A 27,591-nucleotide genomic window follows, 5' to 3' on the forward strand; every position below is an offset into this window, starting at 1 on the left:
ATTCAAAAATCGGGTAAATTGAGAATCCTTTGCCAATTCAGCAAAGAGATTTGTTGTTGTCATCATGTGATTCTTGAACTAGTCATCAAATTCCTCTTCACTTTGCTGGTCATCAGCCTCCTTATGCCCTGAAGGCCATGCATCTTGCCCAACAGCAATATTTTCAGCTTGTTGTCCATGGTCTAAGCCTTGTCCAAGGTCAAGCATTGCATTTCCTTTATTACCATGTGAATGTTCATATTGAGAGGCATCATCACTGCTTGAGTCCATCTCACTATATGAAGACATATTGCTGTAATTTCTTAGCTAAGAGTAAAAATGAGCACTACCACAAAGCTTAGGCTTGCAATCAGGTGTCTCGGGCCCTCCAAATCAAGGGATTGAGAGGTATCTCAACAATGGAACCATGTAACCGGCCTTCCTCCTTGGATAGGGTGGTGAATAACCAGATACACTATTTACAGCAATTAACAAATTCATAAAACTGAAAAGTCCACTTTACCATATAATCTTGGACATTGGACACCTTGTTGGCCCCAAAACTAGTACCCCTTTCAGTATTTATTTAACTTAATTGAAAAATAAGTTGATGTACAATGGGATTCTCCCAATCCCTTTCGGTATTCCAACTCCCCTTGCTCTTCAGAATGACCAGCAAGTCTTTAATCTGATTTGCACCTCGATTCGAGCAATCAATTGGCCTTCACCCGCTTTGATGGAGATGGAAAATTCCCCATATTCAATGATTTGCTGGTCCATCCACTTGAATAGGCTAAAAACAGCTTCAACCCTACCCAATTTGTTGATGCTAAACCCTAATTTATACTGCAGATTAGGGTTTACAGCAGAGAAATCCAAAATTTCTTAACCTCTCGTGATCTCAATGCTGCAATCTTTGGAGAAAGGCTATAGAAAGGCTAGGAGATGAGTGAGAAAATTCAAACTTTCTTCACAAAGAACTGAAGAAAATCTATCATTTATTGCTATGCCCTATCTCAATAGCTTATAGATACAAAGAACTAAAGAAAATTTGTCATTTACTACTGCTGCCCTGTCTCAACAGCTTGCAGATATTGTCACCTGCTGTTGATTTATCTTCTCCTGCCCCTGGTTGCCTCAAAAGGTCCTCCAATGGCTGCAAATCAGACCAGTAGCATCTCCTCCCTCTCTCTTGCAAGTTGAATACACTAAAAATGCCTCTCTTCAACCTCTAAAGATGTTTTTCAGTCTTGCATGGGCATTTTTTACAAGTGGCAACCTTTCCAAATGGTTTTTCCGACATTATCCATAATTAAATATTAATTGTCTTTAAATACTGAAAATTAATCTAATAATTATTTTGGTGTCCTAAAAAATAATTTGAATGGCCAATAATTAAATTGACTAAGCAACTTCCATTCCCGAGTGAGTCTGCGCCATCTTTGACCATCGGATTGGCATTACGTACCATTAAGCACCACTTCTCTAGTGTCACCAATTGACACTTATGGCCAAGTGAATGACCTAGGCCAACAACTAGCACCAGATACCACCAAGTACCTATGTGGTATGTAACCAAAATTTTAAAGGCAGCTTGTTATGAGTTAGCATGCATCATGCCATCTTCAATGAGAGATCTATTTGTTCTTTCAAATATACCATTTTGCTGAGGTGTATAAGTTATAGTGCATTGATGGATAATACCTTGCTTAGCAAAAGCATTTTGACATAAACTCCCCCCTCCCTAATCAGTACGAAGAGTGATCAATTTACATCCACTTGCATTTTTAGCCATAGCCAAGAAAGTTTGGAGCATGAAAACAACTGCAACTTGAGCTTTAAAGCATGTAACCAACAATGATAAGTATTGTCATGAATAAAGGTGGCAAAGTACAAGTATCTCTTCAATGGATGGGATGCGCATGGGACCACACATGACTATGTACAAGTATTAAATTTTTTACTATGACACATAGATCCATATTCAAAAACAGAGACATGATGCATTTTTCTAAAAATGCAACTCTCACATACATCATTTACCAATACTTTCAATGGAGGGAGATGTAGCACCATTTCCTTGCTTCTAAGACAAAGCAAGTTGCTAAAATTAAGATAACCAAACCAAGCATGTCATAACTAAATGTCATCCATGATCTTGTCGTCCATGTCTAACGCATTCTCTAATGCTCTCCTCTCATACATGTCAAGCTAATAGAGACCATTGCATAACATGACCATGACCACAAGGTTTTCTTCATTGCTACATTTATGCACCTTGCATCTATCCATGTGAAATTTATCCATGCATCTAGCACGTGCAATGGTTGAACCTCAAAGCAAGTTCTTTTGTATGCTAAGTGCATACAATACATCTCTAAGCATGATGATAGCCCCATTCCTTGCTATAATAGAAATCTACTTGATGCCTTTAATCATACAGAAAGTATTATCTGCACAAATGACTGACCCCCTTTTAGTGCATCTTAAAGTGAGACAAATAGCTCACTGAAGAAGGTGATATACTTAGAAGCGCTACTATCAAAGGATCATGTATCCTTGGCTTCCATTGTACAGGAAGTATTATCTGCACAGATGACTGACCCCCTTTCAGTGCATCTTAAAGTGAGACAAATAGCTCACCGAAGGAGGTGATATACTTAGAAGCACCACTATCAAAGGATCATGTATCCTTGGCTTCCATCATAGATAAACATTGTGCATGTGGAGAAGGATCATACGAGCTTTGTATCACAAATGCATAAGATGGATATATACCCATGCAAACCATGTGTATTGTTGCATCCTTCACATTGGCTAGATTTTCAGCACTGTCATGCTTGATTGCTTTCTCTTTTTGCTTGTCATGCGCTTCTTGCATTCCTTAGCGACATGACCATTTATCCTGAAATAGTTACATTGATGCTACCCTTTATTCTCATCCTTACTGTTATGAGAGTTAAAAAAAAGGGGTTGCCTTGTTTTTGCCCTTAGAATTTGACTATTGCCATGTTTTCACTTTGCCTTTATGGCTAACTGCAAATGGTTGATTATCCATGATGATACTAAAATGATTAACCCGAGACTCCGCTTCTTGCTATTTGCAATAGCAAAAAAATCATGTCATCAAAAGTGTGTGAATCAAAATTTTTCTTACCAATAAGCAAAGAGTAGTAACAAAGTTCTAATATGACTTTGCCAAACCAACCAATACAATTTGCATAAGCAATGCATCAAGTATAATCTCATCAATATTAGCAAGTTTTTCATTGAGATCTTGATGCGAGTGATATATGCACAAGTCACCCTGGGTCATGTGCTCAATCTCCAACTGCTTACATAAGAAAGCAACACAAGCCTCGTTATGCACTTCATAGAGAGAAGTAAGCTTCTCACATGCCCATTTGGTTGTAATGCAGAACCATACATGTGGGATAATCTACATTTTGCATGACAATGCAATTATGACATGTGTCTATGTATCCTTTCTTGGCTATCTTAGTTGATCAATTGTTATGGGAGGAGAAGCCGATACTGATAATCCACTAGTGACACTGGATAAACTAGACGCATCTACAGTACCTTAAACCACTCGGCCTCCTGGCCTAACCTCTATGCTTGAGACATAACCCCACAACTACTTTCCAACTAATGCATACTTCATTATATAAACCCGCATTGGGTAGCTTGAAACAAGTCTTCCTTCTTAGATAGGGTGGTAAATAACCTAGTTAAGCACTTAACTACAGCAATTAACAAATTCACAAAACTGAAATGCACACTTTACCATACAATCTTAGATATTGGATAGCCTATTGGCTCCAAAACTAGCACCCCTTTCGGTATTTCTTTAACTTTCATTACTAATGAAATGTGTACAAGCTAAGATTCCACAATCTCCTTTGCTATTCCAAAAACCCCTTGCTATAATAACAATCACCAAGCAATTCAAGCAATTTTCCCCTTGACTTTTAATCCAAGACTTACACAATTAAAACCATAAACTAGCCAAATGCTGCCCCAATTTACAATGAATGGGTTGGCATCTAAATTCCCCGACAATTACACAAATTTCACGTGCTGAATTCGATATACGATGCACTCTCCTATTTGCACGAGTCTCAAGGTGACTGTCAAATCCTAATTTCTGAAGAAAACCTTTTGCTATCCACCAAACATGGCTGAGATCTACTCAAAATGGTTAAAAAATGTTGAGATCTTTTAAGAAAATACCGGAGAATGTGAGAGAAAGTCGAGATGGGAGAGAATTTTGATTTTCTTTATAAGGAAACCCTAAAATGCAGTCACCTATACTGCCAAGCACCTCCAAAATGTTGTCATGTCACGAGGACGTGAAAATTTTATGCTTTGCTTATGTTTAATTGACATTTAATTAAAGTATTAATCAAATGTGCAATTAAAATATACACATGTGTTGCACATGTGAGGTGCAAGCTACCTTTTTACGGTTGAAGGGCGAAGGACCCTATGAAAAAGATGGGTGTCAAAGGTAAAAGTTGTAACAAGCTACACTTGTTAGATTCTAGGTGAATTCTGGTGTCAGTTTGCCCCTAGGACCATTAATTGGCCATTAAGTGTCAGTGGTGACACTAGGGACTAGGCATTAATTAATGGATTAATGCTTGTCCAAGGGTCAATTAATACATGGAACCACTTTGGGTTGCAAATGGCCTAGCCAATTAATTTTTGGGGCAATTAATTCTGAAAATTAATTCAATCCTTAATCAATGCCTAGAAAATTAACCTTGCCCATCCAAAAATTAATTAACTAGGACATTTGTAACCCAAAGTGGTCCCATGCATTAATTGACCCTTGAACAAGCATTAATCCATTAATTAATGCCTAGTCCCTAGTGTCACCACTGACACTTAACGGCCAATTAATGGTCCTAGGGGCAAACTGACACCAGAATTCACCTAGAATCTAACAAGTGTAACTTGTTACAACTTTTGCCTTTGACACTCATCTTTTTCACAAGGTCGTTCGGCCTTCAATTGTGAAAAAGTAGCTTGCACCTTACATGTGCAACACATGTGCATCTTTTAATTGCACATTTGATTAATCCTTTAATCAAATGTCAATTAAACATGAGCAAAGCATCAAATTTTCACGTCCTCGTGACATGTCACCTGATCAACAATGTTGTTGTCAGTCCCTGGAAGGTGTCTCCCTATTGTCTCCTACTTGCTAAGGCTCCCAGATGGCTATCTTTTACAGCAAATTGCTGTTCTCTCATCAGAAAATGGATCAACAACTCCCTGTCTCTCTCTCTCCTAGGCTATAAACTAATTGAATGGCTGAGACCCAACCCCTAAAAACGTTTTCTTAGTTTGCATGGGCATTTTTGCAAAGTGACAACCTTCTAAACCCATTTTTCAGTATTATCCAATCATTTTAATAAATTGGCTAGACCATTTGCAACCTGGAGTAGTCCCCAACCTCTGTTGACCCTTACACTGACATTAATTAATTAATTAATGCTAGTCCCTAGTGCCACTACTAACACTTATTAACCAAACAACTATCCCAAGATTAACACTAATACCAACAAACCCCCAAATCACAACTTTTTCCTTTGACACCCACTGCATCCTCGGGATCCTTGGACATATTACCATGAAAAATTGTCATGTGCATCACATGTGCTGAACAACCTTGCACATTTGATTAATAACTTAATCAAATGTTATCATCAAGATTAAAGCATCTTAAATTTTCACATCTCCATGACATAGGTGGTTCCATCTAGTTAAACTATCTCCAAACATGCTTAACAAGTCATTCTAAGTTGCCATTGCTTACTATATATTGATGGTAACTTTAACCAGCAAGCTGTCCAAAGTATAATTGTAGGTGCATCACAAAAGAGAAGCAAGGAGAAACTTCAAAACTTACAATTTATAGCTCAATTGATAATATTGAAGTTGAATATTGAAGAGGACATTGAGAATTTGGAGCAAAGTGGAATCCAATGTCCATGAAGGTTGCATAGAATGATGAAATAGGCCTCAATGTCAATGGATTTGTACAAATTTCACAAAAGAATGAAATTTTTGTGGTGAAATTTGGTAAATTTATGGCTCGAAAGCGAAAACCCCCAAATTCCTATTAAGAAATTTCAAGAAATCTTGCCCAAAACTATAAATCCCCAAAATTTTCATTGAAATTTAGGGGTTTTGACAAAAGGGCCTAAATTTCTAGAAAAATTTGGAATGAATGCACCCAAACAGGGGCTTGAAGATTGAGTTGACTTCTTGAGTATTCACTCAGGAAAAAAACCCTTCTCCAGCTAGAAGGTAAAAAGTGCTTGTGCATAAAGGGAGTATTCACACCGGAACAATGGAGGAACACGATAAGTGTAACAACTGCTGCATTTTCAGACCACCTGCCCTCTTTCTTCATTGGAGATTGTTGCTAGGCAGTACAATGCTGTGTTTTTCTTTGTTCCAACCCTAGAGACTGCTGCATTTCAATATCCAGCATGCAGTCCCTGCTCTCTGCCCTTTCTTCATCAAAGACTGTTGTCAAGAAGTACATGGCTGTGTTTTCCTTGTTCCAGCCCTAGAGACTGCTGCATTTCGACATCCAGCATGCTGCCCTGCTGCCATTAGCACTCTGCATCAGATTTCTTCTCCTATTTTGGTGGTTTGCTGCACTCAAGAGCCATTCTTGGAGGAGGACACCCTCCCTCAGCCCACTCCCCTATAAGAGACTGTCGCTGAATGGCCCTTGCTCCTTGAGCACCCTCAATTTTCATATTTCGTCATTCAATCATTAGCATTTTCATTCATTCTTCAAGCGCTTCTCCTGCTCTTGTGTTCTTGTATAAGTTCACTGAATGATAGTCACGTCCATACATTCACAAACTTTTCTCTGCAAATCTGTGTATCTTTACAAGAAGAGTCATCTCATAGATGTAAATATGTAAGTGGTAGCAGTATAGGGCTTACAGTCATCCATTTTTTTTTAAAAGACCATACAGAAAATCTAGAAAACATACATACGAATCTCAACCAACCTGTGAGCCCAAGCTTCCTCACATTTGGGATCCTGTGACAAGACCAAACTGGAAAGCTGTAAATCTTGAAGTACATCCTGACTTGGAGCATCCTTCAATAATTGTTTCCTGCAATATGTATAAGAAATCAATAGAAGTAAAACTGAGTATGCATCACCTTTTATCAATACAAACACTAAACATTAAAACTTTGAAATGATGAAGAAAATTATCTAGGTTGTCTCAATCCAATCTTGAATTAGATCAATCAATTACAATGTACATGTAAATCTTTAAATCCCTTGAATTGCTCTCTTTTGGGCCTAAACTTCAACACCAAACAAGTAGCTTGGAATTCGGCAAGGATGTGTTGACAAACAGTTTGATTACCTTAATCACACTTGAGCATTTGAGGGGGATAACTTAAATGAAAGATATCAACAAGAAGATCAATCCTTGGGTCATGTCGTGAGATCACTTTTGCTAGAATTCTCAACAAAAAAAGACAGCAAAAACAAAGATCAATTGCTCAAGAGATTCCACCTCAGGTAGTCCTACATCCACAACTCAGCCTTAGCCAAATCTCACAGCTTCCACATAAGACACCACAATTCCCAAGAATCATTACTCCATACAAATAAAAAATATACTATTGCAGCTCACTATTGAAGAATGAGATGTGAAGATATACTAGGGCTTGCACTAAGAAAACACAAAATGTACGAACACAACTAAAACCAACCTTCCTTCCTAGAGAGGGGGGTAATAACCTGATTTAACAATAATTACAACAAGTGTAAAATTCACATAAACTCAAAATGCAAATGTTGCCAGTTTAATCTTGGATAATGGACAACTTGTAGGCCCCAAAACTAGCACCCCTTGCAATATTTATTTAACTTTTATTGCAACAGAGATCCTCTAACCTCCTCCACTAATCCAAGTGCCACTTGCTGTCAAAACTGACAAGCAACCTCCAAACCAATTTGCCCCTTGGTTTGCTTGGGAATTGCCCTTCACCCTACTCCTTGAAAGACAAATTCAGCCCCAAATCTAATATTGGTTGGTTGATCTCTTGAATCTCCTTGAAATTCCTCAATTTCAACTGCTAGAGTTTAAATCTTAGGCCCTGAGTTTTAACCATGAATCCCAAGGTTGCTATCAAACCCTAATTTCTATTCTAAATTACCTAAATTCTCTTGTAAATTTGGGTTTACAACAGATATATTTCAATATCTCCACCTTTGATGACTCAAATGACTAAATTTTCTTGAGATAACTTGAGAGATAGATAGGGGATGAGAGAGAATGCTGTAGAGAGAGAAATTTCAGAGTTTTACCGCGAGAAATGTTAAAAACTTGCTACTGCCTTGCTCAAATAGCCATGGAGGTTATCACCTACAATATAGGACCACCACAAAGATTGTTGCCTCCTCCTATTTGCTGTCACCTACACCAAAAGCACCTTGAGCTACTGTCATCTACTCCTACAGGGCTCCAAAATGCTGTCACCTGCTCTAGAAATGATCCCTCGTCGACCCAAAAAACGTTTTTCCCACTTGTATGGGCAAGTTTTGCCAAGTGGCAGCCTTCTAATCTCATTTTTCAACATTATCTAGCTTATAAAAATTGATTTTATAATTATTCTAATGTCAAAAATAATAATTCTACCAACCAATAATTAAATTGGCTAGGCCAATTTGTCTCCCAAGTGTCCCTAAGTAGCTATTGAACCTTAAATTGATATTAATTAATGAATTAATACCTTGTCTCTAATGTCACCACTAACACTAGTGACCAATAAATAGGTCTAGGCCAAAATCTAACACCGAGTACCACCTAGTACTTGTCAGACATAACTTATTACAACTATTGCCTTTGGCATCAACTAATATTTCAAGATCCTGGGTCCCACTCTATGAAATACTTAACTTGCACCTCACATGTGCAAGTCACATTAGCTCATTTGATTAACTTTTAATCAAATGCTAAGCAAAGTAATAAAATTTCACGTTCTCGTGACAATAACTCAAACAATAACGCAAAACATTAAACGTGAAATGTCAAGGGGACCTAAAATTTTGAGATACTATAATCTTGCCGATAACATTTGATTAAGATGCACATGGCAGTTATTTTATGGTAACAGGCCAAGGATCCCATGTTGAGCTAAAAATGCATTAGCTTTACTTAAACAGCCCCAAAACTTGCTTAATTAATTAAGAAACCTAGTTTACTTAAAAGAAACGCAATCCTAGAGAGTTTCTGTATCCCATAAGCACAAACCCACTTGGGAGGACCCAAACTTTCTATAAATACGTATGTTGCCCTCCATTTAGTCGACAATCTCATTTTTGCAGATTTCAAGTGTTTCAGCTTGCTGCCCACACCCCGTTCACGGAGGACATCTCAGCCGAAGCTATCTATTGCTATCTCCATCCGTTGAAACCTAATTTCCAACCCTCCTCACACAATTTGGAGCTGATCTCAGCCAGGCGATTGCTGTTTTTGCACAAACCTATTGCCATACAACCTGCCACGTCATCACAACCCTGCGTTCGCCTCCTGCAGGCTGTCGTCCAAATGTCTTGCCTGTCAACTGGCGGTTTTCTCTTTCCTCAGCAGTCGCCAACTCCAACAAGCTATTGCCAAGTTTTTCTGCATGCATTTGGCAGTTTTCTCTCTCATGCAGACTGTCTTGCCTGCGTTTTTAGTCTCACTCTCTCCTCACTGCTATCTACATCAGATCCAACTTCTCACTGCTGCGTTTGCTGGTGTTCGACATCCGGAGGCTGCCTTGCTGCGATTCGGGATCCGTTCAGAGTATGACACACTCTCCAGCTCATTACCTCTACCTTGATCCTTGAGATACAGGAGTTCGAGGTTTAGTATACATTCACTGCATAGTGTGTTTGCTGCATGAGCATTGTATATTCAATATTTATATCACTTCAATTATTTTCTGTGTTCATTGTCTCTGAGTTACCCTAAACCTAACTGTGTTCTTTTATCAGTCTATGCTTTGTCGTACGATTGTTATTTGTCAGAGTATTTCTTTACATGGTATCAGAGCCTAGTACTCTCTGAGAAACCTAGGCCTTTGATCTAAAAGCTCTCTGCAAGAATCAAGAACAACAATAAGTTCAAATGACTTTGAACACATCAATACCAATTCAGTCTCTAGAACAACCTATGCCGAGAACTGAGCGAGTGGATAGAATAGCTTGCTCCACAAAGTTTCAACATGGTGGAAGACACTTCTGACAACACGGAAGAAAGGCTATACAAGCTTTCCACTGAAGAATATCATGTGATCATGGACTTTAGACGAAAGAAAATTGAGGAGCTCAATCAAAGGATTGCCCTTCAGGAGAAGCTACTCAATGAAGGTATGCATGAATTTCTCTCTTTAGATGTTGCACATAAATCTGATGATATTGTAGGATCGTCGAGACCTCCCTCAAGGATGGGCCCCCCTGAGGGAGAAAGAGATCCGGAGTATGTTCCATTATTTCATCCTCTTTCAACCACTCCGGTGCAAGGTACTTTTGATTCGTCTTTTGTTCCTTTGTCTTTTACCTCTTTTGTTTTGCGATATACTGGTAGAAATCATGAGAAAGATAGAGTACAATCAGTTGACTATGGAAAAGATTCTCCTCAAGACTAATTCTTTCTTGAGCTAAAACATGCATTACTTGCTGATTAGCCTCTTAAACAGCCCCAAAACACACTAAAAATACTCTCTTAGAGTAAAACCCTAAAACGGGGAGTGGTTTGAGAGAGTTCAGTGAAAACCCTAAAACGGAGAGCGGTCCGAGAGAGTTTAGTGGAAAACCTAATTTTTGGGGCGCCCTTCCACATCTATAAATAGACAAGCTGGCCCCATTCAACCCTTATTATGTCTGTGCAGGTTTCTCACTCCACGTGCAAATTTCAGCCATCAACCTCCTTCCACGTGGTTGTCCAACCCTCGAGACTGCTGCCACTCCATCCGTGTTTGCTCCTACTATTGACGCCTTCATCTATACTGACGTCAACTGCTGGCGACATCATCATCTATTGCGATCTGATCATCCAGTCATCGCCAACCACATCAAACACTGTTTCAGCCTGTTGTTTATAGCAGACTATGCATAGTTTCCAGCCTCCGATCAGCAGTACACTGCTGCGTTTACCAATTTTCAGCCTCCAAACTGCTGCGTTTTGGTGAGCAGCCTGCTCACTATTCAGCACTCCTACACTCCGACTGGTGGTCACAGACTTGGGATCCATCTCCGGTGGACGTCACACTCCAACATTGCTCTGTCCTTGAGCACACTGTACACTCTTACACTCATTTACAGCATTCATTCACTTCAGAGTTGTGTTCTCTCTCTCCCTTCTTTTGTTTGTGCTTGAGTTTCTATGTTTGAGTTTTGAGTTTTGCATTTAGGGTTTAATTAAGGAATTGGATGATCTGAAAGTCAAGCTCACTGAATATAGACGGTTACTTGCCGAGTTCGCCATTACTAGCTCTCCAAAGTCAGATGACGATCAGTTATATTCTTCTTGAATAAGTTGTCCGAAAAATACTTTAATTTCATTCAACACATCATCTCCCAACCTCGATTGCAAACCTTCTAAGAGTTTGAGTGCCAGTTTTTGCGTTACGTGAGGCTGCATGATCAAGTCCACAAGAAATCCTCATCACAGCCTTATTCAAAGCAAAGGGGGTTGGTTGCTTCTTCTTTGGGAGGAAAAACCACCAGTGGCAAGAACTCGCAAGATACAAAGGCAAGCCAATCGAAGGGTGACTCCTCTTCCTCAGATGGAACCAAAGAATCTAAACCTATCTGGTAGCAACTTCCTAAGAAAAACTGGTTTTCCACACACTGCCAGAGAGCTGGCCATGTGGACGAGGAGTGTCGCTCCAAGGCCCAAGGCCTTCCACCTAAAAAGCCTTTGTAGACCACTGCGACTGCACAGTCCAGTGGGGCTGCACCTTCCGCTCTTGCTTCATCTGCTCCTTCAACACCCGTTATTGCTGCTGGACATGTGGCTCGAGTACAACCTCCGCAGCCCATCTCTTTCACTACCCCTGAGGGACTGGCTGATTGGTCTGCAATTTCCGATCACGTTGCACTTCATGCATCTATCTCACCTTCCTCCCCACCTCATCAAGCGTTGCTTGGCAAAGCCCTGCTACTAGATGTACGCGATGGTGGCCACCGTCTTAGACTAGCATGTCTCTAGGTCCTTTTGGATACCCTAGGTCAATCTAGCATTCATTTTTCGCACTCTTAGAGTCGGGCCCGTGGGATTCCTTATCCTTAGCCTTTCCATTCTTTTGACTCCGCTGCATTTACTCACACACATACACATTCATTGCATTTATTTTGAGTTAGATTTTCGTTCTATTATGTTTTCTTTGGAGCATCTCACCACTAATCTCTGTGTTTGCAGATTCTCTTCTCTTTTGCAGGGTTTTGTCTTTCAGTGTAGGGCTAACTTGCAAATTGCTTTGGTCCTACCCGAGCTAGAGACGTCGAGATGCGCACTGTTCCTTTCATGGTTTCATCATCCTAGGAGTGCTTGTTCTTCTTCTAACATGGCGGTTTCCCCTCCCGAGGTGCATCGTGCAGCATCTCTCTCGATGCTATCCTGGCGGTAACTTCTACCTTACTCTTCTAGCAAGATGCTTCATCCACTTTGTCTTCTTTCATTTCTTATGGTTCTCGGCACCATATGAAGATTGACATCAGGGTCATCTTCCTTCTTCAGCATCTATATCCAGGTTGAGAGGGGGTTCCTACCCTTCTTGGTATTCTACAGGCTTCAGCACTTTGTCTTCGACATCAACTTCTTTCCCCTGTTATATCTTACCCTTTGCATTGCATGATTTCATCATCTTTGTAGTACTAGGGCGCTTGAACAATTTCCTCATGAGAGACACTGTCCACGCAGCACCTGTTGCATGAGCATTCTTTAGCATGTAGCATACTTTGCATCTCATTGTGCAAAGCACCACTTGAGTGGATCCTATGATGTTTCCATCGACGGTTGTTGTTACCACACCACTATACTCCTTCATCACATGGATACCTCATCACCTATTTTTCCTTGTCATCAACACCTTGAGTGGATAGGTTAGCTTGTTCTGTTTTGTGATGTGTTGGGTATACCCTTCCTACTCCCATCTTCTAGGTCACTATTACTCAATCGGCCACATCCCATAAAATTTACCTCAGTGCACACTTTGTCCGATGCTCTGTCCTCTCTAGGGTGACTACTTGGATTTCCTTGGTAAGATAATCATCGCCTCTGTAGTCTTAGTAGGCCACTAGGCAACCGACGTGCACCCTCTGATGCCTTGGCTGCTTTGGGGTGGAACGCCTTGGGGTCAATAAACATCACAGTGGTTGGCCTAACCTTTCGGCTCAATTTTGAACCTGAGAGGGGGAGTTGAGCTAAAACATACATTACTTGCTGATTAGCCTCTTAAACAGCCCCAAAATACACTAAAAATGCTCTTTTAGAGTAAAACCCTTAAACGAGAAGCAGTTCGAAAGAGTTCAGTGGAAACTCTAAAACGGAGAACGGTTCAAGAGAGTTTAGTGCAAACCCTAATTTTTGGGGCGCCCTTCCACATCTATAAATAGACAGGCTGCCCCCATTCAGCCCTTATTCCATCTGTGCAAGTTTCTCACTCCACGTGCAGATTTCAGCCATCCACCTCCTCCCACGTGGCTGTCCAGCCCTCGAGATTGCTGCCACTCCATCCGTGTTTGCTCCTGCTGTTGGCGCCTTCATCGATGCTAACGTCAACTGTTGGCGACATGATTATCTGCTGCGATCTGATCATCCAATCATCGCCACCGACATCAAACACTGTTTCAGCCTGCTGTTTATAGCAGACTATGCGCAATTTCCAACCTCTGATTGGTGGTACACTGTTGCGTTTACCAGTTTCCAACCTCCAAACTGCTGCGTTTTGGTAACTGGCCTGCTGCCATTCACTATTCAGCACTCCTACACTCCAATCGGTGGTCACAGACTTGGGATCCATCTCCAATGGGCGTCACACTCCAATATTGCTCTACCCTTGAGCACATTGTACACTCTTACATTCATTTACAGCATTCATTCACTTCAGAGTTGTGTTCTCTCTCTCCCTTCTTCTGTTTGTGTTTGAGTTTTGAGTTTTGCGTTTAGGGTTTTGAGTTTTTGAGTTTTGTATTTAGGGTTTGAGTTTTGCCCTCTGTGTCCGTGTCTGTGTCTATGTCTATGTCTGTGTCTGTCTCTTTGTGTTTCTATCGTGGTTGTACACTCTGTGTCCTCAATGCAAACCCTAGCAGTTTTCTTCATATTCTTGTATGTTAACACACGTCGTGGGGACTGTAAGAAAAAGTCAGGTACCCCTTCTTCTATCATTCCTTCTTTTTAGTTTATTTCTCAAAATCAAAATGAATTTGATGTTCCTATTTCTACATTGCATGATGCATCATCATCATCATCATCATCATCATCATCATCATTTCATTTTCAATCATTAAATGGTAAAAATGAATAAAATGCATTTGCACCTTTCACACCACAAATTCAAAACCCACCCATCCCACCACATTCTTCTACTACTTTCCCACTTCCTTTCACACCATTTACATTCCCCTATCAAACACCTCATATTGCACATCACACCGCATGGGGGGGTTATGGAAACATATGCACCGCCTTTAAGACCTCATCCTTTTCTCAGTGGGGTGGTATTTCCCCCTACTTCTCACACACTTTTGGGATCATTGCAGCCTGGTATCCCCCCCAATCTTTCCCAAGTGTGGATTAGTTGGTACCACAACTTGCTTCTATAGCATTACCTAATGGACCTCCTGGTCATTCTGCTGTGCCCCAGCTAAACTTTGGACAAGGCTTTCGTATCCCAGTGCCTCCATCTCCATCGGCACCTTATGGAAACATTCATGTTCCAATCTCTCCGCATCAATCGGCACTCATTGGACACTCCCAGTCTATTTCTGTCTACCCACCTTTTCCCCCTCATTCTTCCTATCAGACACACCCCACCACTACCATCTTACCCGCCACCTCCATCTTATCCCACTTTCCCGACACCTCATGATTCCAGCTCATCTTCTGCCAAGCACGCTTTCAATGATAAGACTCGTTTTAACAGATCAAACTTTACCACTGGGTCGAACTTGATGAGACATGTCCTTGACTCCTAGAACCTATGGGATCTTGTGCAAGGGTTGGAACCCCAGCCCAATCCTGCACTTATTCCATACGAGATTGTCCGCTCAGAAAAGGCTAGGAATGCCTCCGCTATTGTCGAGATGATGCAAGGCTTATTGCTTGAGTTTCATTCTCAGCTTCCGCATTTTGACTTAGTGTCAAAGCGATGGGCACATTGACTGACCGCTATGTGGCTTGGGATAGGACCCATCGTATAAATGTTAACCATGAGCTCCAACTCTTTAAAAACACTGACCGGGATGACTTCAAAGTCAAGTTGGCTAAGTATCACTGACTTCTTGCCGAATTCTCCACTACGAGGACTCCTAAGTCCTCGAACGATCAAGTCACATTGTTCTGAACAAACTCCCCAAGAAATACTTCAACTTTGTGGAAGGTATAGTTTCAAAGCCTACCATACCTACTTTCTATGAATTTGAGTGTTAGCTATTGCATTACGCACGGTTATTTGATCAATTTCATATGAACTCTTCCTCAGAGGGGGCTCTTATTACTCATTCTCAGAATGGGTAACAAGGGAAGGGCAAACAAAATCAAACCTCCACTCAAAATCAAAAACAAAATCAATCCAGGGAATCACAAGGAAACTCCTAGTCACAACTCAAAGAAGGGTGAAAGAATGTACCTTAAAAGAATAGGTATTGTCAACATTGTCAAAAGGCTGGTCATTTTGACGACGAGTGTCGCTCAAAGGCTAGAGACACAGCACCCAAATCTAAGTCTCAAACCCCTACCCCTCAATTGGGCAACCCCCAACAGGGGAGGCAAAATGATCGCAAGGGGCAGTTTAAATATTAGACTCGTATTGCCACAGCTTGGCCATCTCAATCGACAATGTTCTCAACTCCAAAGGGATTGTCTAACTAGTCTGCAGAGGCCCATATTATCTCCATAGAGACATCAGATACGAGTCTTATCCACATCTGTAAGTTGCCTCCCGACGAGGTTACCGCAGAGACCCACTCGTCACAGCTAAGCACTTCAAATCCTGTTTGGATTGTGGACAGTGTAGCTACACATCATATGACTCCTATAGCAGACATTTTCCGTTCTCGAGCCCCTGCAGCCAGGCGGGTTTGCGTAGGAATAAACTCCTCGATCAAGATTCAGACTCAAGGTAGCGTCAGTTTTACCACTAACAAGGATCTGGATCTGGCTTCGCTGAACAATGTATATCATATTCCCCAGCTTGGGGTGAACTTGTTATCTATTTATTCAGCAGCTTTGCCAGTTGGGACGAACAGTTTTCTTTATAGCGACCACAGTCGAGATCCTTGACTCTCAGATTGGTTTAGTAATTGCTCGTGGTGAGGCACAGCCTAATGGCCTTTACCGCATGACACACTTTTTGACCGCACCAACAACCAAGGGCTCCGTGTTTCATAGCTTCCAAGCATAAACCACATCTCAGGAGCCTACGAACAATGAGCGTCTTTGGCACTTTCGCTTAGGGCATATTGGTTATGACTCTCTTTATGAGTTATCTCGCCGTCAGCTGGTTGAGGGCCTTCCCCGCCTAAAACTAGCTCATGATCTCTATAAAGCTTGTCAGCTCGGAAAGCAGCACTGTACCCCATTCCCTCAGCAGTCCACACATCGTACTAAGGAGCCTCTTAGATTGATTCATGTTGATCTTTGAGGACCAACATCCATTGCCGCCTTAAATACCGTGCTCTACTTTCTTTTGATAGTGGATGATCATTCTAGATACATGTGGATGTACTTCCTCAAGCATAAGTCAGATGCTTTTACATATTTTTCTGCTTGGGTACTGTTGGTTCATAACCAAACTAGACGTTGTGTTGGTTGCAAGAGGAGTGATAGCGGTGGTGAGTTTCTCCCACAAGTTTTCCAAGTCTCTATTGAAGCATGGCATCTCTCGCCAGCTCACCTCCACTAACTCCCCCTCTCAGAATGGAGTCGTAGAGCATAGGAACCGAAAAATCATGAAAATGGCATGCTATCGGAGGGGTTTTTATCGAAAGGTTATATCCATTGGAAATCAAAGATAGAAGGAAGTCGAGATAGAAGATAGAAGAGAATAAAAAGAATGGACAAGAGGTAAACACGATAAAGACAAAGCACAACGAATCAAATCAATATGTATAGACAGAACCTGAAATTCCTTATCTGACACTACTCAGAAGCAATCTCCAAGCATTAGATCTCTTGGAGCTCCCTCGTAGACCAAAAACGTGTATCCAAACAACAGCTTCCTCTCTACTGCTCGAAACCCAAATTTAATGGCTCCATTGACTTTGAAAGGGGGGTAAAACCTCAAAACACCTCCTCTAAGATCTCCCAGTTCACTCCCTCCTCCAGTTCAAAGTGCCGTTTTCAGCCTGTCAACTACGATCGCGACCCGCACAATTTCATCTATCTTTCTTTTCTATGAAAAATCCAAAATTGGCTAAAAAAGCAATTTGCTTTTTACATGCCATTCTAATCTAAAAGCTTTCCTAACTTTTTAGGATTTTTACAATAAATAATATCAAAAATAGGCTAAAATTGTCCAAAAATCTAATATTTTTGAACCATCCATGCCACAAACACTAGCATTAATGACTCAAATCACATTGACTCTCTACATCAATAAGAAAGTCGGATGATGATGCACTCCAGAGTTTTTCACACTATGCCCACATAGTGGCACAACATCCACCCCCTCAGAACCTGCACATCCTCCGGATGTGCCAAAATCCTAGTTGTCACCAGATTCTGAGTCCTCCTCATCCTCTACAACCATATCCTTTGCTTCTTCATCTTCCATATCTTCTTGGCTAGCCCCTATATCATGACCACTATTTTCTTCCAATTCTGACTACTCATAGACAGTAGATTCTCGTCTCTTGAATAATTTGATTCTTTTCCTTGCTACTGAAAGTTTTATGGCTGTCCCATCTAGCTCATTTAATGCGTAAGTAGCATTATCAAACACCCGTCTTACCACATAGGGTCCAAAGTATCTTTTAGGAACTTTAGGCATGGCACTATGCTGATTGTCTAAACTGCTATCATAAACCAATACCCAATCCCCATCTTGTATGGTTCTTGGCCTCAATCTATGTCTTTTGTCAAACTGTCTCTTGTTCTATATCCTTGCTGTCCTTAACTTTGTAATTGCTGCCTCTATGTCTTCTGACTTTCTTTCCAACTGTCTAATGCGTAAGGCCAACAACTCTCAATTCAACTCCTCTTCCCAAGGTAGCACACTCCATGTGAGTGTCATCTCTTCTATCGGCATGATAGGTTTTTGACTATACATAATTCAGCAAGCATATATCTTGTAATGGTACATTGAATTGTTATGTCAGCCCACAAAGCATAAGGGAGTAATCGTAACCACTCTTTTACCTTCTCTCCACATACTTTTTCCAATGCCTTCACAATAGATGGATGACCTCTTTCACTTTTGTCATTTCCTTCAAGATTATGAGCTAAAGTTAAGGCAAGCTTTATCCCCAACCGTACAAAGAAATCATGAGTTTCATCTACATCTAGCTCACCCCCTATCAGCTGTAATTTTTCCTACACAGCCATACCGGCAAAAGATCTCTTCTAAGAGAAAAGTACACACTGCATTTGTTGTCTTTGTACATGGAGCTCTCCCTTCTACTTGATTAGTAAAAGTCTTCACCAGCAAGTACAAGATATCTCATTCGCCAAAGACCTATAGGCATCGTGACTAAATCCACCACCCACTTAAAATGAAGAGACAATGGATACGTGGGTTGCAATCCATCCCGATGTCTCACAAATGAATACATTTGACATGTCGTACATATTTCCACAAAGTGAGCAACATCCTTATACATATCCTGCCACCAATATCGTTCTTTGATCTTTGCAAAAGTACCCCAAACACCTCTATGGCCAGCCCATAAGCTTTCATGAAATTCTAACATAACATTTACTTGTGAGGCTGTCATCCAAAACTCGCAATGGCATACCCTGTTTCTTTTTAGCATGTTTCCTCTTGATCTTCTTAAACTCCTCATCTGACCATTCATCTCTCTCTCTTAATGTACTAAGGTATTGACCAATTCTCAGCCACTCTCCTGCATATTTATCTTCCAGAAACACTTCTACACAAGATACAAAACATCTAAAGTGTCTTCTCTTTGTTGTCTAAGCTTTTGTTAGTGTTGTAGCAGCTCCTTGCATTGCTAATCTTCATTCTCATAATATGCCCGAGATAACATGTCCACCATTGGGTTATCTCTTCCTGCAATATGCTAAAATTCAGGGTTCAAAGATTTTATGTATGCAATCCACCAGAGTATAGCAATGTCTAGGGTAGCACAACTAGAAATCATACCCAATACCGGCAAACAATCGGTCTCAATGACTACACAAGCACCCATAAAAGACTCCTTATCACATTTAAGTGTTCTTATAATTCCTCATAATTCTCTTTTTACATGTGGATACCTTCTCTGTCGTTCAGTCAATACTTTAGCACCAAAGCGAATTGCATATCTTTGCCCTTCCTCATTATCTTGCCCAATTGCCCATCCAATCACGATTGGGCTTGTATCAATAGTAATAATGATAGGTTTTCCATATGAGTAATCAACCTTTCTCAATGTAGGAGCAGATTTTAAGAGTTGCTTCAATTTCTCCATTACTTTCTGATGCTTCCTTTCCCAATAAAACCTTAGACCTTTCTATAAGAGCTGATATAGAGCATCAGCTACATGTGTAAAGTGAGGGATCCAAATCAAATAGAACACATATGCTCCCAAGAATCTACGCACCTCTAATACATTTGTGCATACATCTTACATTCTATCAATCCCATCTATTTTTGCTGGTGATGGTCTTCACACATAGGACCCACACATATGCCCAACAATCAAAACCTCTTCAACTCCAAAGATAGACTTTTGTCCAGAAAGAGTTAAATGCACCTCTTCTAGACGCATCAAAATCCTCTCACAATCCACAATATGGTCTGCAACAAATTGTCTGCGCCCACGAGTATCCATCTCTTCATTCTTTTCATCCACTGCACACCCTTTAATTGGAACATCACCCTGCATGAGAGTACACATCCATACTAATCCCAAGGGAGTCTTCATGGTTGTGATATCCCTGCTTTCAACTGCAAGCTAAAACTGATTATACCTCGAGTAAAGATCACCCAAAGAATAGCTCACTCTGCCTGCAAAAGCCTCTGCAAATTCACCAACCACAGGACCTACACCCACATTTCTTATGGTCAATTTATTGACCAGTGGCATATCTTGAATAAATCTCAAAGCCCCATTCTTTTTTGACATAGTAAACCAACGATTTGAGTACGAGGCTGAAGAGGACTCCAAGATCTTCATGCGAATCTTTTCATTTAGCAAATCCATTAGCTTTGGCAAGTAAGCTTTAGGCACTGGACTAACCTCAAGTTCCATGGTACATGTGGCACAGTAAAGATTACCATAGAAGAGACAACATTTGGATCCACACAACCTATTTCAGTTGGTTGAAATGCAAATGCATTTCCATGCCTAGCCAACATCTGCATAAAATAGTCTCTTTCAACGGGCAAAAAAAACCCTTTTGCACCAACTTTCAATTCCTGTAATGTTTTAGATGTAAATTGATGACCTATATCTTTAGGATCCCATAAGCTTGGCTGCCTTGACACTTTTTCATATAGACCCTCACTTTCTGGTGGAAGCAACAAAGCAATTCATTTCACCTTTTTGTCAACCATCTTATACTTTGTCTCCACAAGTGCTTTAGCCCATTGTAATCCTTCCTACTGAGCAAACAATGCTATAACATCATACATATCCAAAGAACATACTAACAGCATTTTGTTTTCAGTCTCATTTTTCGCATGTATAGTTGTTAAAATTTCAATCATAGTGTCATTAATATTCAGCCCATAAAAGATGCATGAAATACCTTCATTTTCAGCTAACAGCCCCAATGCTCCTAGTTCATTAGTAGCCCGTTTCATAGATATGCGTTCAATCTTGCACATAGTTTCCATAGGCTTAAAACAACATGAACTGTTTGTTGTAAACCAAGAATAACCAATAGTACTTTCTTCTCTTTTCCACATGCTGTCCACTGCTTAGTAGCATCTTGCATAGATAATCCAGTACTTACTTCATGCTCATATTCAGTCTAAATACCCAACAAACCAGTTTCCTCTTCAAATTGCAGCAATGCACTAGTGGTATCACCAAGAAACCGACGCTTCCTCTTAATAATGTCAATGATCTCATCATGAAATTCTCGCTTAGCGATGCCAAGCACCTCTCCCAAGGTGAATTCCATCCGACTGTTTAAGATCCGTTCTTCAAGAACCTTCTTAAGACCTGTGGCTGTCTCAATATCAGACTGCAACTTATATCCTGGCTGCTTGCCCCTCTTTTTGTCCTCTTATTTGTTATCTTGTTTTCGCTCCTAACTGAACTCTTCCATAACATGCTTGGATGGTGACTGATTTGTAGCTTTAGACTGATCCACACTTCTTCTTGTCACTCTTTTAGATATCCCTGCATTATCTTCATTTCTCTTTCGTTTCTCTTCCACAAGTACATCTGTATTTTATACCTTTACTAAATATGCATACACTGAATATGCATCTACCAATGATTCCCAACCAGTTATATCACGAATGTCTTGCCCTACATGAGACATTTCACTATCAGTAACTTTTCTCTTTTCAACTGCATGTAAAGCATGTATCCATATTTCAGCCTTTGGACCAACCATCACTTGGCCATGCATTCTATCCAACTGTAGACCAAAAGTAGAAGTATGTACAGCCACATAAGCATTTCGGATAGCCAAGTCTTCCAACAACTTCTGCATATCTCCCTTTCCAAAATTCAAAGCAAAAGGCAATCCTATTTCTTGTATATGAATCTTGCCATGTTTCCAAAAGATGAGCTGTCGTGCCAAGGCCTCCTAATAGGCAATACAATCCTTTCTCTCATGCTGCAAACTATCACACCACATACATCTCTTTCCTAGCTTAGGGGCTGCTGCCCGTCTCCTTTCCTCATCCTTTTTCATCCAATTTTGCGACCTTCAATTGAAGATCTTGCATGCCTTTAACCAATTCATCTAATACATCTTCCCTAACAATGAAAACAATAGCAAGTACAGCCATAGGTTTAGCCATAAAAGTGAGTGGCTTACTGGAGATATCAACTGTTTTGCATGTAACAGTGGACAAGCTAGAGACATGTAATCTTTCTCTTCTTCTATGCTTTTTCACAAATGTAGTAACAGCTTTCTTGACATGTCTTCACTCTGTTTTAAGACCTATCTCTGTAGTCTGATCCTCTAGCAAATCATCAAGCTTCTCTTAAAGCTCAAGATCAATTGCCTGTAGAAACAATTCAATTTTGACTTACAAAAACTTACTATTTTGCAAGATCTAACTGCTCAAATCGACTTTCAAATTCTCTTAACAATTCTATAGCCACAAGACTCTTATTGAATTGTATAACCCACTCCTGAAAAGTCTTACGTGTAATCAAATCGGTATCTTCAATGTAAAATTCTTCCCTGAGTATCTTCTTGAAAGCTACCCAGTCAGCATCTTACATGTACAATTCAATAATTTGCACTTTCAATTCATGTACAGTGATCCGAACAAAATACTGACTCCATGTAAGTTGAGCCACTTCAAAGAATTTCATCTTTTAAGCATAGGTATGCATATATGCAAATACATTCCTACCATTGAACAACTTCATCTCACAACTCAATTGCTTGCAAATCATTCATCACAACACTTTCTGTTTGAGCAGAAGCTTACATCACCTATTGTTTGTTGTACCTGCATAAGCATATTCATATTCTGCACCAACTGTTGCAAAACATCATTGAAACTTGTACTCGATGGTTCTCCCATCTTGTCTTTCCTTCTGACAATCTTTCACATCGGGTTCACCAATGTCGAAGGGGTTTTCGTCGAAAGGTCGTATCCACCGAGGATCAGAGATAGAAGGAAGTCGAGATAGAAGATGGAAAAGAAAAAAAAGAATAGACAAGAGGTAAACACGATAAAAACAAAGCACAATGAATCAAATCAATATGTATTGACAGAACTTGAAATCCCTTGTCTAGTACTACTTAGAAGCAATCTCCAGGCATTAAATCTCCTAGAGCTCCCTCGTAGACCAAAAACATGCATCCAAACAACAGCTTCCTCTTTGCTCCTCGGAATCCAAATCTGATGACTCTGTTGGCTTCGAAAGAGGAGTAAAACCCCAGGACACTTACTCTAGGATCTCCCAGTTCACTCCTCCCTCCAGTTCAAAGTGTTGTTTTCAACCTGTCAACTGCAATCGCGATCCACGCGATTTCATCCCATCTTTCTTTTTTATAAAAAATTCCAAAATTGACTAAAAAAGTAACTTGCTTTTTGCATGCCATCCTAATCTAAAAGCTTTCCTAACTTTTTAGGATTTTTACAATAAATAATATCAAAAATAGACTAAAATTATCCAAAAATCTAGTATTTTTTGACCATCCATACCATGGACACTAGCACTAATGACTCAAATCACATTGACTCTCTACATCAATAAGAATGTCGAATGATGATGCACTTCAGAGTTTTTCACACTGTGCCCGCATAGTGGCACAACAACGCTCTATGTTGTTTATAGTAGAGCTTTCTGAGCGCCTTTGGTTCAAGGCTGTTAACACTTTGGTGTACATCCTCAACCGGTGTCCAATTACGGCTCTTCTTCAAAGGACCCTGTACGTGGCATTTTTGGCTCTTGGCCTATCATTTCTCACTTCAGAGTCTTTAGATGTCGTGCCTACACACTCACTCTTATTTTTGTCAGATATTTCTCTGCAGCAAAAACCTACTATTTATTCGATCCTCGAACAAACAAGGTGATCGTTAGGAGAGACGTCGTTTTTTAGGAGAGGGATATCGTGCAATCCTTTGTACAGGATACCACTCCTATTCCTCCTTCCACATCATCAAAGATCGCGCCTACTAAGCCTGGTCTACTTCCTACTCCTGATTTTCCTACAAATTCTTCATCTCCCACGCCCCCTCCGAAGACCCGTTACCTCACTCATACTAGCAGACTATGCGGAATTCAAGGGTCCTACCACCGAATTCTACTTTGAAGGGACCTAGACAATCTACTCAATTTACTCCTCAAGCTTCATTTGCGTCGTTGTTTACAGCCGATTATATAGTGCATTCTCAGCCGCATACATAACAAGAGGCTCTTCAGCACCCTCAATGGCGAGAGGCCATGGAGAAAAAGCTTAAGAGTATTGACCAAAGTGAGACTTGGACATTGGTAGATCGTCCAAGCCACGAGAAAGTCATCGGGACAAAGTGGATTTTTAGGACCAAGCTAAAAGCTGATAGTACTTTAGGTAAGTATAAGGCTCACCTTGTCATGCAAGGGTTACGACAAAAGCATAGCATTGATTATGAAAAGACCTTCGCTCCTACCGCGTGGTTGACATCTTTCCGATTGCTTCTCGCTTTGATAGATGGGTCAATTCACGACAATGATAATGACTTGGCATCAGACTTTGCTAGCAACCAAGATGGTGAAACACAAAGTTCCAAGCCCTCAAGCACAAGATCCATGCCAATGGCATCATTTTAGTTCATGTTAAAACCTAGAGTTGTCACGAGAGCAACAACCTACTTGGTCAGGATATGTCTTGTTTGCACAGGAATCGACAAGAGGTAAGGAAACAACGGTGGGTAGATGAAATGAAACTGGAGACACTTTTTCCCTGAAGTTGGCAACAATTTCCAAAGCGGGCAAGACAAGCCAGGATATATTGACTCGAATTCAGCCATCAATCTTCCGCACAAACCTTATTTGGATCTGCCAAAACAATATAGGACTATGTTCTTTTGGTCTCTTATTTAGAGGACCGGTATTAAGCTCTTGGAATGAGGAAAAGCTTTCAACTTAAACAAGCGTAAGAGCTGAATTCAATCCTAAATATCATCGAGTGTTGAGCGGTTATGATCCTTCGAAAATCAAACCAAACAACTCTTTGTGCAATCAAAGCGATCCATGCACCTGATATTCCATGCGCCCCGATGGCCAGAGTTAACCACACAAAGCACCCTAGAGTAGCTTATAAGCTGCTCATGAAAAGGTTCATCCATGTCGGTTGTCCTGCCAGCGTCGTTGAAGGCCTCGGCATTGTCAACTGAGCATTCTTTTTTGGCATGGTCATCCCTATAAAGAGAAGTAGAGCCAACTTTGCTGCGACCTTCATAGTCTCTGCGTGCAGCAAGAAAGGCAGGCTTGACTGCCTTGTAGATTGGAGAAAGGGCGGTCACCGAGATCGCGAGTTTATGGTTGGAGCACCAGAATGCAGATGGATCGACTCCCAAGGGACGGCTTTGCGTTCCAGGAGGAGATTGGCTTGAAGACGAATGGAGACTTGCAAGCTGAGACGGATGCACGAAACCTAGTTCGTCACTGCAAAGAAAATATCAGGGAGACAATGATCAGAGAAAGAAACATGACGTTTGTTGTCAGTCTGTTTGGCCGGACTTACAGAAGCGGATCCGAAGACAAGATTGCGTCGAGCTGCAGCAGCAGGGAGCGACCATCTTCTCCGTCATTGCAGTAGGGCAGTCCTTGTTCCATCTCTTCTGAATTCTCTCTCTCAGAGTGAGAGAGAGAGTGTGTGTGTGTGTGTGTGTGTGAGAATTATTTAGGCCAGATACACACAGGCCCACCAAATTCGGTGTAAAAGGTAAAGGGGTGTACTGCTAACGTGTAAGAATAGCCTCAATTTAAAAAACCTGGTTGACACGTTCAACTAAGTTCAGGAATACGAAGTTCTTTATGTAATTCTTGCAAAGTTTGTTATGTAATAGTTTTATTGATGGTGTTTAGATATGTGACGTGTTTTAAAGTGAAATACGTTCATAGATAAGATTTAGGGTTGTTTAAATACGTAGAGAATCTCGAAATAATAATATGTATACTTACATAGTTTAGTCAATGATTATGAGTTTAAACATTCACTTTTTTTTTGCTATGTTAAATGAAGTTTCTTCTCTTCAAAAATTTGTACCTTTTACATCTTGTTGGGTGTTCATATAGGTTGTTATACCCTATAACGGTTGTATTTTTCTGATGAATGGTGGCCTGCTCTAAATTCTTAGCCTTGTCTTTGCTATAAACTATTACTTATATGTTAACCTCGAAGTTATTCTCGAAAGGCTAATATGTTTCTATGTCTTTCTTCATTTTCATGACAGGATTTCTTCGGTGTTGTTGGATTCTTTTCTTGATATTGGTCGTCTGTCCTATGTACTCCTTGCCATTTTTCTTACATCTTATGCTATAGATGAAGTACTTGCTTTTGTGTCTCTATGTTGGTGCTTCTTGACTGGCTCATGGATTTTGTTTGTGCTAGATTATATGAAAATACTTGAGCTGGTGGCAAGACTTGCAATGGTCGAGGTTGCAAGTTGGCGCTAGCAAAATTTTGGTTTTTCTTCTTCTTCTTCTTCTTCTTCTTCTTCTTCTTCTTCTTCTTCTCTGTTTATATTTCTGCAAGAGAAAAGTTGATATTGTTAGTTTTGTTTTGTTTTTTTAATGTTTGAGAAGAAGTCATGTTTGAGAACTTGCATGTTATGTAGATTATGTTGCTGAATGGATTGGAGTTTGAACCGTGTTTCTAGGTGTAAACCTCTCTGCTCAATAGGTATGTGACCTTCTCGATTGTTATTGCAGGATTGTCACGATCATGATTGTAGTGGTTCTTTTTCATATAATCTTCTAATATGTCCTTGTTTTCTTTTTTCGTGACTTCTACTAACTGGTCGAGCAAGATGTTAAATCCGCAACGCAACAGCTCAATTAGGTATGTTCCGATGCCATTTTTTATTGTGTCCAGAAGCACTTGGTTCGTGCTTATTCATAGTGGATTGTCAACGGAGTCTTCGTACTCAAGTTTGAGTCTATCAAGTATATCTTTAAGGAGTCCTTGCATGTTAAGTGCATATGAGTTAGTGTTGTTATTTCAAGTAAAAATGAAGGTTGTAAAGTTTATAGGAGATTGTGTACTAGTTGTGAACTTGTCATCTAATGCAAGACAATATCGTTCATTGTCAAGAATTTGAATGGATGTGGCCATAAATTTTTGGAGGTCGTTGTACGTTGCGAAGTCGTTGACGTATGTTGATAGCTTTTGCTCGATGACATTTACCATTCTCATATGGTTTGTTGTTACGTACCTACGATCTGTGTATTTGCAAGATGGTTCTTGATTTGGCGCTGGATATTCCTGTGGTTTTAAATGTATAGCTGGAATATCTGCATGTATAGGTCAATGTGGTTAGGTGAAGTAATATATTTGTATT

At 40.3% G+C, this 27,591-nt stretch overlaps 1 protein-coding gene across 3 annotated transcripts in view; it reads right to left on the bottom strand.

Moving 5' to 3' along the window:
* LOC148020752 (Protein prenylyltransferase superfamily protein) overlaps window positions 1-25,920 on the bottom strand; it is a 50,458-nt gene extending 24,538 nt beyond the window's left edge. The window contains exons 1-3 of one of the 3 annotated variants that reach the window (XM_087698571.1): window positions 25,773-25,920; window positions 25,286-25,693; window positions 7,020-7,127 (exon numbers count right to left, since the gene is read on the bottom strand). In XM_087698571.1, coding sequence (XP_087554697.1) covers window positions 7,020-7,127; window positions 25,286-25,693; window positions 25,773-25,864 — 608 coding nt within the window. In that variant the 5' untranslated portion in view covers window positions 25,865-25,920. Of the gene's footprint in view, window positions 1-7,019; window positions 7,128-15,870; window positions 16,431-25,285; window positions 25,694-25,772 lie in introns of those variants that run through there. The other 2 variants (XM_087698572.1, XM_087698573.1) reach the window with 2 other exon arrangements.
* Window positions 25,921-27,591: the final 1,671 nt, after the last annotated feature.

Source organism: Lygodium microphyllum, chromosome 18 (assembly GCF_053477565.2).
Source record: "Lygodium microphyllum isolate KBCC chromosome 18, Lygodium_microphyllum_v1.1.10, whole genome shotgun sequence".
NCBI lineage: Eukaryota > Viridiplantae > Streptophyta > Polypodiopsida > Schizaeales > Lygodiaceae > Lygodium > Lygodium microphyllum.